The sequence below is a fragment of the Scardinius erythrophthalmus genome (assembly GCF_964197995.2).
Source record: "Scardinius erythrophthalmus genome assembly, chromosome: 22".
Classification (NCBI taxonomy): domain Eukaryota; kingdom Metazoa; phylum Chordata; class Actinopteri; order Cypriniformes; family Leuciscidae; genus Scardinius; species Scardinius erythrophthalmus.
In genome coordinates this window covers 26,428,128-26,442,473 of record NC_138242.1, presented here as the reverse complement: position 1 = coordinate 26,442,473, position 14,346 = coordinate 26,428,128, and the positions used below count along the sequence as shown (strand labels likewise).

Sequence of the window (14,346 nt, the reverse complement as noted above, 5' to 3'; positions counted from 1 at the left end):
GCAATAGCACAGTGATACAGTACAGAGAACCAGAGAGCAACTGCATCCACATGAATTATTGAGGAAGGGAATGAACACACCGCTGGTATGAGAATCCCTGAAGAACGGTGTGTGTGTGTGAATATAAGCCTTGTTAAGGCACAAAACATCACACAATAGTGAACGCACGACACTTGATACTTGATCACACTGTTATCAGCATGTTTCCTTGAAATTAAAGATAAATAAAGAACAATGATGAATAAACCAGATTTTTACATTTTCTTCAGAAAGCGTTTTCCATTGGTTGTTGCCAAGGTGTTGCAAGGTGTTCTGAGTAGTCACATTGCTTTGCAGTTACTAAGCAACTAATTTGCATAAAGTTGATCTTATTGCAACTTTGTTGCATAGCCAATGATCTCTGTTGTTCGCGTGCAAACAGAAATCGCCAGTCACCTCACTTTAAAGGGGGCGTATTATGCCCCTTTTTACAAGATGTAATATAAGTCTTAAGTGTCCCCATGTGTCTGTGAAGTTTCAGCTCATAATACCATTATGCAAAAACATATTGTTTTTGTGTGTTTATCTTAAAATGCAAATGAGCTGTTGGTCCCCGCCCTCCTCTACAGAAGAGGGCGGAGCCTCTACAGCTTGTGCCTCAGATACTCAGAGTATAGAGCTGGTAAGTCCCGCCCATCCGTTAAACCCCAAGTGGACCTCTAGGTTGAAAAATCGTCAATGCAAGTGAATGGGAGAAAATAATTATTTTCTGGTCCCGTTTGAATTGTGCCATGAATGTGGACATATGTTGTCTGTGAATTTTTTATATAATTTTTCATGTTACGAGTTTGACAGTATATGGTATGATTCTTCGGCTAGCAGTTGTGGAAAAGACATAACGAGAAAGACTACATGTCGCCTATGTGACGTCACCCCATAAAGTTGACTTAGCCGTGTTTTTCGCCAACCTCAACAATTTTGTCCTCTCCCTGAAAGAAGGCGGTGAAGTGCACCAAAGACACAGCCATGTTTAGCGGGATCCGTGAGCTAGTGTCCGTGGGCGAGTGGTGGTGACGTTTCAAACGCGTCGAAATCAGCGAAGAGTTGTAGTCCACAAAGTGCTCTCACACAAAGTCTAACCGTATCAAACTTCTACCCGCTAAATTCTAGCATTCTTTACACGAAAAATTATATTAAAAATTCACAGACAACATATGTTCACATTCATGGCACAATTCAAACGGGACCAGAAAATAATTATTTTTTCCCATTCACTTGCATTGACGATTTTTCAACCTAGAGGTCCAGTGGGGTTAGCGGAAGGGGCGGGACTTACCAGCTCTATATGCGGCAGTTTCCACAGAATGCGTTTTAGCATTCCACGGTGCTGCTTTTCCATTGTTTTCAATATAAACGTGCTAAAAGCACCTTACTTTTTAAATTCATGAGCCCTCATAATCTTTAATCACAATAACGTCCCTTCACTCTTGCAGCCACATCTCTTCTCTTCTGAGATGACGTGTTTACTGGCGCGAGGGCGGGACAACCTGTCACTCACACGAGACTGACCAATAGCAAACCACAACCATCCAATCAATTCCCTTTATCGCAACTTCTGTTTAATACCGACTTTAATTTTGATGCTGAATCATGATCAATATCATGATTGCATGATTTGAGGTAGGGCTGGGCGGTATGACTGTATATATCGTGGCAACGGTATAAAATGTCTATAATTATAGATTTTGCTATATTTTGTTTATCGCGGTATGTAAATATATACATGTAGCACATCACTATTGACACCTTAGAATGTTAAAAGAAATAACTATATTGTGATATATATATCGTTATCGTGAAATAATATCGCTCACCCCTAATTTGAGGTCTCATTCATGTTGGTAGCCCAAACAATGAGCGACGAGTAACACACTGGTTTAATACTTTGCTTAGAAAAATATTGCATTCAAATCTCTAACCCTGAGTACGCGGCAACACTAAGTGAATCTTAGCTTAGTAAGTACCACTAATAAATGGAATGAAAATGCTCTAAAAAAAGCGCCACAGTCAGAATCCTTCAGATGTCAGTGGACAGATATCAGTGTGAAACCCATCAGCATAGTCCCTGTAGAGTGGTGAAGAAAAACATTATTCTTTTGAAGACACATCTGTCTAATGTCTTCATAGAGAGCCGTACGGTGACAGAGAACGTCAATATGCCATGGCAACCAGAGGACCGCATTTCAAAGCTCTCTGTTTCTCCTGAAAGCTCTTGCTACACACTCATAAGACAAAATATCCATACTCTAAAGATTTTGGTGAGGTTATCTGGGAACATCTTGAACAACTACAATATCTTTTACTCAGAGCCTAAAATACTAAACTGAGCTCTCTTTCACGTCTTCTTGCACTTGAGAGGACAAATTCACAAAATTATGTTGAGAAAGTAAACGCATGTGTACAGTATCAGTATATTAGATCTGTGCATTCGCTCTTAAAGTGACAGCAGCCTAATATTCCTGAAACTGTCTGTGTTTTTACAACAGGACAAAGAAAAAAATCACTGCTCTTGACTGAATAACTTTTGTAACTTTAATAAGGATTCATTAATAAGGATGATTCATTTATACAGTGAAGACTATGCATTGTTATTTTATATACTTTATTACATTTCTGTACCTGAACTCTACTGTAAGAAAAACCTGAAAAGCACTGTTTATTTCATTTATATCTTTGTTATATTGTAATTATTTGTGCTTTTGCTTGAAATCTTATTTTATTACTGGCTGTTTACTTGTCTTTAATAATGTTTTAAATGTATATTAGTTAGGCTAATAGTTTTTGCTGTGAGTACCAGTACTCTCAGTACCAGTAAAGTTACTTTTTGCCGAAATTGGAATAGAGAATTGTGAATTTTCACTGGTATATAAAATTTTGGTGTCATACCTGCCTGTTTCAGGCCAGTAAAAAAAAATATTGGCCTGTATATTTTCTTAAGTCATTGGCCACTGGCAGGTGTGGGACTCATATGTGCCCATAATCACCAGCAGAACCAGACAAAAGTGCACCACTGCAATGGAAAGGAAACAATATCTGCCTAAAGCTATTATAATGCGATAGGTGCATCCAAATTCATATACTATGCAGTAAAAGTACATACTTTGCTGGAGATGGGAGACTTCATACACTGAGGTCTAAAAGTCAGAAAGCTCAGTCTGGGATTGAAAACTATGGTAACTTATTTAAACCTAGAAATAAAAAAAAAGGTTTTAGTTATATAAATAAATATGCTTTATAATGTACTATACAAAATATATATATATGAAATAAAAAAATATATAAACATTTAATCATTTATAATTGATAAATTATAATTATAATATTTAATTTTAAATTAAAATACACACACGCTCACAGTTCCACATTATGCTTATATTTCCAAGTTTTCCATGACCTGAAAATAATAAAACACAAAGTTTGAAAGTGCAAATGTGCTCATGGTCACCTCATGGCGTAGAAAATGAGCCGTGCTGCTACCAAACCTTGTATAATATATGCTGGCAAGATGTCCATATTTCAAATTATAGAGCACAAACTGTTTTATCTTGTAGCAAAAGCCCTGCAGATCAGCTGTTCTACGATTTCAGCACTCCACCAACCTCCATTCCATCTGTCTGCTCTATTAGAGCCTGTGACCAGAGTACACACACACAAACAAACATGCACATGAATTCACATGCACTCCTACACACCTTTAACAGGGGGGGGGGGGGGGAAGTAGATGTGCACACATAGTCTGTCTGTGCCACACACCCGTTAAACCTCAGAGGAGAAAGGAATGGATCCAGTGAGGTGGGTGACACTCACCAGACACTCCACCATATGTGGTGCGCCTTTCTCGACCGATGCCAGGCCAGGGAGAGCCGTCTGCCTTCAGTCCCATCAGCCCTGAAACCGTGTTGGTGGCTGTGACGCCATCTGCTCCACCTGCGCCAACAGGGAAGAGACATTAGGCATGGGGAAAGGGAGGGAGGAAGACCAAATTCCTAAAAAAAAATCTGGATCCCAAAACCTTGGGGTCTGTTTGCGTCGAGTTTCTAACTCGGCACAGGAGACGTCAGGCTGTTAGTCGAGGTCGCGAGGGGAACGTGTTTCTAGGGCAGCTCTAACGTCTGGACTGGGAAACCGTTTTATTGAGGACATTTATGAAGTCCATTTATAACATTAGTCAAGGTTTCTTGCAGCAAAAATGTGCAATTTAGTTTTATATGACCATTTTCCATCATTCTCTGACCTTTAGAATTAAACAGGCTGTTTTTGCCAATGTACCTTTAAGACTTTTATATGTGCATATGTACAAGTAAAAACAAAAAGGGCAAAGGATGCACGTTATTTGATGTTTATCTTTGTATTCTATTACTTTTATGCGCTGCAGAATGATGGGAAATGTAGTTTGGTTGACTCTTACTGGGAAAGCTGAGGTAGATTGTATCATTGGAGCTTTAGCTGGGTTAAAGAATCTAAGTAAATAATACATTTGCCACTATAATCATATCAAAATGGTATAAATATACCATAAGAACAGCCAAATACCTTCATGTGCAGCCTTGGCAATGTCCACGATGTTGGTCACATTAGGGGTGAGTTTGGCAAAGAACGGGACACGGACAGCCTGCCGAACCCACCGACAGATGTTCCGCACCAGCTCTGGATCCTGGTCAAATGGGTCATGAAACCAACAAGCAAACTTAAACAAAGATAAAAGTGGCATGATAAAACAAAACAGCAGAATTTAAATGAACATCAAAAAGATTTTGATTATTGCTTTGAAGTCATGTTTACTATTTGAATGATACTTTCAATTTGCATCCTTTGTTAATTCTTGAAAGCTCTAGTCACCATTCACAGTAAATAAAAAAGTAAATTCATCAGTATTTCTTCATAAACTTATTTGGAATGAAATGAGACAGTAAAAGATGAGAACTGTTTCTTTAAAGAGGTTAGAAAAATGAAAAATTCCCCCAAAAATGAAATTCTGTCATCATTTACTGAGTTAATTTGTGTTCAGAAGAAACTCATACAGGTTTGGAACAACATAAGGGGTGAGTAAATTATGACAGAATATTCATTTTTGGGTGAACTATCCCTTTAAATATTGTCAGACCGATAGACCCGAGTCTCTCTGTCTCTCTCTCTTTCTCTGTGTGTGCGTGTGTGTGTGTGGGAGAGAAATACAAGCGAGTGATAGATGGAGAGGGGAGCCTGTAGTCGGTGGTGTGAGAGAGAGAGGGATCATAACAGTGTGAACTGCTGTTCCAGGAGGATTCATGCTTTATTAAGCTGCCCTGGTCTGTCAGTCTGGGCTGTTTAGTGAGAGAGAAAGACTGAGAGAGAGAGAGAAAGAGAGAGAGAGTGAAGGGGGTTTGGTATCTTTTGAGGAGAGAAAAGATTGCATTTGTCTCACTAATTTGTATTTACACATACTTTTTAGCAATGTAAAATCACAACTGGAACTTAGACAATGTTTAACATTCAAAGCATTCAAGATGATATGAGAATTGACTGAACTATTATCTATAAAACCTGTCTGTATGAAAAGCTGCATCTTATAATACTCAAATTATTTATCAGATACCAATGACAAAGAATGGTTTGAGACCACTGGTGAAAACTGCATTAATTTTGCATTGGTTTAGTAAAATATTTTACAAATACGTGAAACACATTGAAAAACAAACACTATATACTGTATATATATATATATATATATTATTATTATTATTATTATTCTTTATTTCAGACACGTGAATAATGGTCCATATTACACACAAGAAAAAAGAAGAGAAAAAAAAAAAGAAGAAAAAAAAAATGTATACAACATAAAAACAATACATTCATCTCCTGTATAGGCTCATAAGCCAGTGAGTCCAAATGGCAGAAGAATATCGCACCGAGCTTAGACCAGGGTTGGTCAGTGCAGTGATGATACTGTTCACCGAGCTCGAGAGCCTGCACATGCACCTGTACATAAGATTTCGCAGTACAGCAGGGCAGTTTGGCAAACCCACATTTACAAACAATTGGCTTGCACTACTCCAACGTGGGACCCTCAGTAGCATCCGCATGGCATCATTATACGCTACAATTAGCTTTTGCATACTACTCTTTTTGTAGCGCCTCCACAGGTGGGCAGTATACATAGTAGTGCAATACGCCCTAAAGAGTCTGATTTTAACAGGTGTTGAGCACATTCCAAACCTGCGGATCAGCATGTTAGCCTGTCCATAAATCATGCCACACTGTCTGTAAATGTCTCTGTCATCAGACAGGTCCGCAGTCAAATAATGCCCCAAATATTTACATTCATTAGTGACCTTAAGTCTATTGCCTGACAAAAAGAAATCTGGGAAAACCAGTTTGGAGTCCTCTCTGCTCCGGGCTATCATAATAATGCTTTTCTTTGAGTTGTATTTTATATCAAAGTCTATAATATATATATATATATATATATATTTTTTATTATAATATAATATCTGTTAAAATGTAATTTATTTCTGTGCATCTTAAGCATCATTACTTCCAGTCACATGATCCTTAAATTTGGCTGATTTGCTGCTCAAGAAACATTTCTTATTATTATCAAAACTGTTCTGCTGCCTAATATTTCTGTATAAATCGTGCAACATTTTCTTCAAGCTCCTTTGATGAATGGAACTTCCATAAGGACAACATTTATTTGAAGTAGAAATATTTTGTAACATTATAAATGTCTTTACAGTCAGTTTTGATCTAAATACAAGTATTAATTATTGACTGCTTTTAAAAACACACAACATTAACTCCTAATAAGTTCTATAATTGTTTTTATTCTCTCTTCTTTGCCTCCACTATCTTCACGTTACTGTTCGGCAGCGGATGCACCACTCTGTCCCTTTCCTCCAGGCCTCAAATAAAGACACACTACCGCATTAAACCCTTTATATCCCTGTGAAGTAAAACAGACACGGTTTAATTCAAACAGCGAAGTCTGATGTCAGATCAGTCGGGATGCTTTAAAAGACTGTAAACCCCGACATGAAGCTTTCATTCAGCACAGCCCCAGCTCCCTTTCTCATCCCGGTCCTTCTCTGTCCCTCTTTTCTTTCACGGGAAATAGGTCTCTGTTTTGACATATCCAATAACTGTTGGCATATATTCCCTTGAGCAATGGGTCTGCCCGTCTCTATAAAGAAGTGTGATGTACAAGCTGTATGTGCAAAGCGGAGTTCTAAGGTCACTCCCTGCACAGGAAAAGGTTAGCATTTGATTTTTAAAACCATTAGCCAGAATTGATTTGTAAGAATACAGAAGCCCACAGAAAAACACATCTCCTCCTGACTATTTCCTTTCCATTTCTAAGGCATGCTGAGTGATTCAGCGCGGTACAAAACCGAAGAGTGGAAAAAAAAATCGTTGCGAGATCTGGCGCGTCCTTGGGTGTGTGTTTTACCAGAGATACACATAAAGTCGGGTTATATTTGCACCTAAAAGTATTCAAAATGTATTTGAAAAGCACTGAAAGAGAAGGGACACGAAAGGTTACGCCATTTAAGATGATAAACTCATTCCCAGATTTGTATTTTTATGAAAATATTGGATTTATGCACTCGACCCAGCAGTGAGCACCATCCACGGCAATTTGTCCTGATTTATTCAAGACTTAAACAGGGTATAAACAAGGCTGGAGTGTTAGGTTGAACCTGTCCACTCCGAGCCGTCTGCCAGAGCGGGAGAGGTAATATCTGGGCTCCCGAGAGATGTTTGATAGTGCTGGCGGGTTGCTGGAGAGATTCATTGGTTGATATAGTGAATCCTGAACTCCTGAAAAAAGTGGTACAAAGAACAAAAAAGTGGCAATACAACACAGCAAACAGAAAAGCAGAGAAAGACTACAAAAAACTTGTAGGCAAACTATTGTAAATGAGTAATGTATTTGTTTAATCAGCTTTTACTGTAAGTTAAATCTTATTTTAGGGAAAGTGTTTATCTTAGGTTCTGTAACTGTAAACTTTTTCAACTTTTTGCCTTTTGCCAACATATTTGTACTTGTATAAAAGATTCACATCAGTAAAAACTGCATGATTGTCAGCATTCTTCCAAGTTTAAACAGAACGAGTTTTACTAATATATGAAAAAATGACAATTCAACGATCTTCCAAATTCAAACAACACTTGTACGAAGCTGATAAGCATTCATAGTATATGACAAATTCATGAATTTCAACATTATTACGTCCAAATTAGTATTCATACCAATACAAACAATGTGCTAATGTCAATATTTACAAATATCAACTGTACATACACCACCAAAAAAAAAATTGGGTGTTGGTACAGTGTTTTTGAAATAAGGGAGCATTTACACAACACTGTTTTCAACTAAAAACTACAAAAACGCAAATTTGTGAAAACGATTACGTCATGCACATGCGCATAATGTGTTCAGTCTATAGGAACGTAGTGTTCGCTTTACATTTAGTGACATCGCCAACTACTGGCCAAATACAGTGTGAACTAGAGATTATTTTGACAATGAAAAAAAAAACGTTTCCATTTTAAGTAGATAATTTTCGCGGAAACGTTACCTAAGTTTCTTTTATTTGACAAAGCTGCATTTATTTGGTCAAAAATACAGTAAAAATAGTAATATTATGACATTTTTCAATGTTTTTATTTTAATATATTTTAAAATGTAATTTAATCCTCTAATGGCAAACCTCAAATTTTAACAGCCATCACTCCAGTCTTAACTCAAATTTAGTGCTCAAGAAACATTTCATATTATTATTAATGTTGAAAACAGTAGTGCTGCTTAATATTTTGGTGGAACCTGAAAATCCAGAAAACTTTTTGAACATTATTTTGATAAATTTACTGCATCCATGCTGACTAAAGTATTGAAAACCTTTAAACAGTAGTGTATTCAGACTACTATTAAAAATGCATGATTGTCAATATTACTATGAATATTCATGCTATTATTTGCTGTAATACAAATTCAGAGCTTCCAGCCAACACTGCAGGTTGAGTGAGTGGCGTGTGGTCGTAACTGAGCCCTGCGTCCTGAGGGAACGGTTTCTACAAGCCGAACGGTGCTAGCATTTGAAGGAAACAACAACAACAGGCTTACAGGAAGCTGGACAGGCCTTCCTCCCAAAGGGTCATGAGAAATTGCATTACGCCTGCCTCGGTACAAGGCACAGGGGTCATGGCCCGCAGCCAGACACCAGCCACCAAACAGATGCTGCCTGTAAGAACTGTGCTCTCGCACTGGAGACCGCCGCTCCCTCAGAGGGCTTCCCGTGACAGCTTATTACAGGCCAGATGGGGGTGAGAGCCACTGTCTGTGGGCCAGGGAGTCTGGAGCAGGGATGCTTTTCCCTCTAAGCAGTTTGCTGTACACAGTATTACATGCTTTGATGGAGAGAGAGCGCACCTGTGTAGCTGGGCTGCTTTCGGCACAGAGTCTGTGACCCGTCACCGCTAGGTTTCACATGAAGACAGGGATCGACATTGCGAGCGTTTCACTCGCATTTGCGACTAAAAATAGAGGAGCACGTGTTTGATGAAAAAAAAGTACTTAAATCTAAAAACAATTCAGTTTTATGAAATTTAAGGTCATAAAAAATCCTAAATATCTTAAATGGTATAAAAAACGTCTTAATTATCATTTTAAGAGGACTTAAATTAAGGGATGGAAAAACCGGAATCGTGATATAATCTAATGGGACTATTAAAGGCAGGGTAGGTGATTTGTTTCAGAATTTTTTTGTTTGTTATGCTGGTTGAAAGTCTCTTCACATCCTGATAGCAATCACTAAATTAAAGGAATAGTTCACTTAGATAAATTAAAGGAATAGTTCACAAGATATTTTGAAGAATGTCGGTAACCAAACAGTTGATGGACGCCATTGATTTCCATAAATGTTTTTTCCCACTATGGAAGTCAATGGGGTCCATCAACTGTCTGGTTACCGACATTCTTCAAAATATCTTCTTTTGTGTTCAGCAGAAAAAGAAATTCATACAGGTTTGAAACTACTTGATTGTGAGTTAATGATGACAGAATTTTCATTTTTAAGTGAACTATTCCTTTATCTAAATATATATATATATATATATATATATATATATATATATATATATATATATATATATATATATATATATATATATCGTCTGTGGAAGGCATAGGACCATAAAATTCGGACCGAATGCAATGATATGATGTCCTACTTTCCTGTCAACATATGTATTTCCATACCTCCACGCACCTTCTCGCGCAGAGACAGACACAAGTCACCGAACACCGCAACCGAAACAGCAGCCACCTTTTACAGTTCCTCCTGAAGCAACGAGCTTATGCTGCGTTCACGCCATGTCATTTGGAAGGGATGGAAAGTCAGTCAGGTGGTTCAGGTCAGAGCTATTTAAGTTGTTTATGTTCATTATTATTGTAATGTTTGTGCTTTGAGACATGAGGTATTTAACGCCATCTTTCGTGACGCTTTGCTCCTTGTTGTGCACGTTCATGTTTTGAAGGAGGTGTGGCTTTGGAGACGCTCTGAAGGGAGGGTGGGATCTTATGCTTTCAAAGCTAGCTCGCTACTGCTAGCCTCTCTGAACATTACCTACCCTATCTTTAAACATTAAAAGACTATGATTTCACACAAAAAAATAAATAAATGAGCGCTCCACATTTCAAAGTAAAAACAATGTTTTACATCGTGGCGTTTATATTGTAATATGTTGTAGACGGTTGCAAGAGTGCAATTTTTCTCCCCCTCATCAACACTTCAAAATAAGAGTCCCGGTTAATTTTCTGGTTGGTTTATAATTAAAAGTCCTGATTATGCATAAATGTTTTTACCTGGTTGTTATTTGTTATCTGCAATGTAAATCTTGTAGCTTTTGTCTGGGTTGCCCCGTCACAGAAAGGAAATTATTTAACGTCAATATATCCAGTTCACTAGTATCAGTATACATATAAAAAACACACATACTGCCTATAAAACAATTACATAATTATTAATTACAGTTTGGAGCAGAAATATTTAAAAACCTAGTGTACTTTATGTCTCCTTGTATCCCACATTTTTTGGAAAAACGCATTAGTTGATACATTTCCATCTTTTAATGTGCTAAAGTTAAAATGTTTTAACTTAAAAGCACATGTGCTGCTTGGGAAAAAAGTAAGCGTCAAGCACGGGAGAGGTGCTTTTCACAGGCCTGCAAGTGCAGCGGACCTACCGCAGTAGTCGTGAGCGTTTTAAAAAGGCGGCGTGCCTCGCAGACGGAGGGGGCAGCGAGCGGCGAGGAGAGCTTTCAGAACCGCTGAAGAGCATTCAGAGATGAAAATCGACTTGTGAGCTGCAATAAGGGCTGAGTGCATTGCACTGTGACTCCGGCAGCACTGATTTGGCAGGTGGCCGCGTGGTTAAGGGTGGGGGTGGGGGGGAGGCCTTGTATGAAATTAAAGGAGAGGGCGCGCTGGATTCCATATATTTTTCTGTGCCGTCACTGCAGGGCAGGTTAAGCAGGGAACCGGAGCGCTTTTGCAACTGGAAGAGAAGGAGAGAAAAAGAGAGATGGAAAGCGGCCCGAAGCCCCCTCAGGCTGTGAGGAGAGGGGACGAATGGGCCGAGGGAAGGAATGCTGGGAGGAATGCAGGAATAATAGCAGCTTTACACCTGAAATTTTAATTTTACAGCACAAGGTCACGGAAGGTGGGCACTCTCGTTAAGGGCTGCCGGGTCTCGCAGGAGGTATGATGGAAGTCGGGTGTCACCCGGCCCTGTTTGGTAGGCTCAAAATAGCTCTGGGAACGAGAGCCGGTTTTAATTTGCGAAACTGGGGAACTGTGTTGAAGGCAGAAAGGTGAAAAAAAGATGAGATCCCGAAGGATGCTGTGTCAAACTTGAGTGAGAACTCCGTGACCCCTGAGGTCTTTCCCTCACACATCTTTTCCTGTGATTGCAAATTACTGAGAATGATTTGTGCCCACAAATAGCATTTAATTACCGACTCTAATATTTGTCAACAATACCGCAGATGACACAAAATATGTATCATTACAATAATTAAAACGATTTTAATTAAAACATAGTATCGACAAAAATAACACGAGAGAAATTACACCGCAACATATCACTGTAACAAAGCACTGACAATTCATTTATAGAAAAATATCATACTTTCAAGGATTAACCCGCTAGATCTAAGTGAGCTGAACTGGTAAACCGAAGCACTTTGCTAACGGGTTAATTTGCTTACCCAAATGCATTACATAAACTAAAATATTAGTGTAAAATAAAATTTATTAATATGACATTACAAAATTATGGAGCCCCACACACAAATCAAGATACTATGGCAACTAATGAAGAATTTGTTTGCCTGACATTATTTAGTTAAATCTAGTTAATTTAGTTCAATCGTGACCACGTTGTATTAACTGTTCCCTCGTCGCCATGATTTAACTATAATTAAAACAAGGCCACAAATTAAGTCGTAGGAACAAATTCTTAATTCAGAACTTAATTTATGGCCACAATATAGATTTTTATTTTTGCAAGTCATGTCCATACAAAATACTGACAAGGATATTTTCATCACAAGGCAAAAACTAATAACATTGCTTTTGAATTAATTTACATTTTCCGTTGTCCGTTTGTTGATTTAACGCCATTGATTTAACGCCAATGACTCAAAAGACATTGAAAAGCGGTGTTTTTGCACTGAAAATAATACCAATGACTTAAATTTGTAGGCAAGAAACATGTCTAACTACACGTTGCTTCCCGACCAATCATTGCTTGCCATCTTTAACGACGTGCGTGATGTCATAGAGCAGGCGTAAATAGCGACTGACTTCTGGAAACAAGAGCTTAAACAAACTATCGAAGCGGTGTGTTAGCTTGATGCTAATTCCAGTAATAATTCACGAGCAAAATTTTTGCGTTCCCTTGAGAAACCTAGAATTTACTCGCAAAACTTTCGCGTTCCCTCACAAAAACGTTTGCGCTTGCTAGCAAAGCTTTTGTGTTCTTCGCACATTTGTTCTTCAAACATTTTGTGAGCAAACGCAAAGTTCTCGGGGGGAAAGCAAAACATTTGCGAGAGAATGCAAAAGCATTGCGGAATAATTTTCCTTCCCATCTCATATATTTTTTCTTCACCATGTCCCTTTAGGGGCTCTGCAGTCGTCCACTATGACACACTATAGGAAATGAAACGCGTTCATTGCCCATTGTCCTTTACGAATCACCACAACACTCTACGTTAAACAGATTGAGCCAAAATCAGGCTGATATTGTGTAGTCTGAAACCCGGCATTATACTGTTTCATAAAAAATAAAATAAAATACTGCATCCATCTGCTTCGTGAATTCATCCCTTAATGTTTAAAGCGTTAATCAACAGTAAACAGGAATTACAAACATTAATGTTCAACATATGTAAACAAAAACATCTCTAATCTGCTCCAAGTTAAATGTTAAACAGCTTTAAGAAAATAGGGACCGTTTCATAGCAAAACAAACCAAAATGAGAGCAATCGGGAGAGAATATTAACATCCCATTGAAATCAAATTGTATCTCTTCATGCAGTCAGAAACAATACTGAATTAATGTTTTTTCCCCCTTCGTTTCCACAGGCAAGGAGAGTAGACGAGGTGCCAAACGGAGTGATTAAATGATATTGCGTCTCTTTAGTTCTCTTGGCAGATACCTGCCCTCGAGCTTTGATTAGCTCTTTGTCTTACAGAGGAAAATCTACAGCTAACCGAATGGATATGACTGTGAATTTACAGCCACGGTGGAGGGAAATAACTGTCTTTGTTTGGATGGAAAAGCTGGTTTATTTCCTGTGGTATAACACATAGTCAGGTGAGCGGAATGAAGAGGTGTGTGTTTATTCAGGACCGATAAGGGCAAAGAGAAACGGGTCACATACATCACCTCTGGGTTTAATTCATGTGAGAGACTTTCACAGCCAGACTGTGTGTAACAACTTTGATGAGGAAACATCATGTCGGTGTACCTCACCCAAAGGGAAAAAACACAGTGTGATCAAGTTCACATTCAAGTATATTACGAAATAGCCAGTCATGGGTTAAGCTGTTTTTGACTGATTAAAGGGTTAGTTCACCCAAAAATGAAAATTGTGTCATTAATGACTCACCCTCATGTCGTTCCAAGCCCGTAAGACCTCCGTTCATCTTCGGAACACAGTTTAAGATATTTTAGATTTAGTCCGAAAGCTTTCTGTTCCTCCATTGAAAGTCAATGGACGGCATACTGTTCATGTCCAGAAAGGCAATAAAGACA

At 38.3% G+C, this 14,346-nt stretch overlaps 1 protein-coding gene across 2 annotated transcripts in view; it reads right to left on the bottom strand.

Annotated features, from left to right (window-relative positions):
- dpyda (dihydropyrimidine dehydrogenase a) overlaps positions 1–14,346 on the bottom strand; it is a 168,626-nt gene that overhangs the window by 39,591 nt on the left and 114,689 nt on the right. For both annotated transcript variants that reach the window (XM_081352581.1, XM_081352582.1), the window contains 2 exons: positions 4,573–4,693; positions 3,847–3,966 (listed from right to left, as the gene is read on the bottom strand). In XM_081352581.1, coding sequence (XP_081208707.1) covers positions 3,847–3,966; positions 4,573–4,693 — 241 coding nt within the window. The remainder of the gene's footprint in view (positions 1–3,846; positions 3,967–4,572; positions 4,694–14,346) is intronic.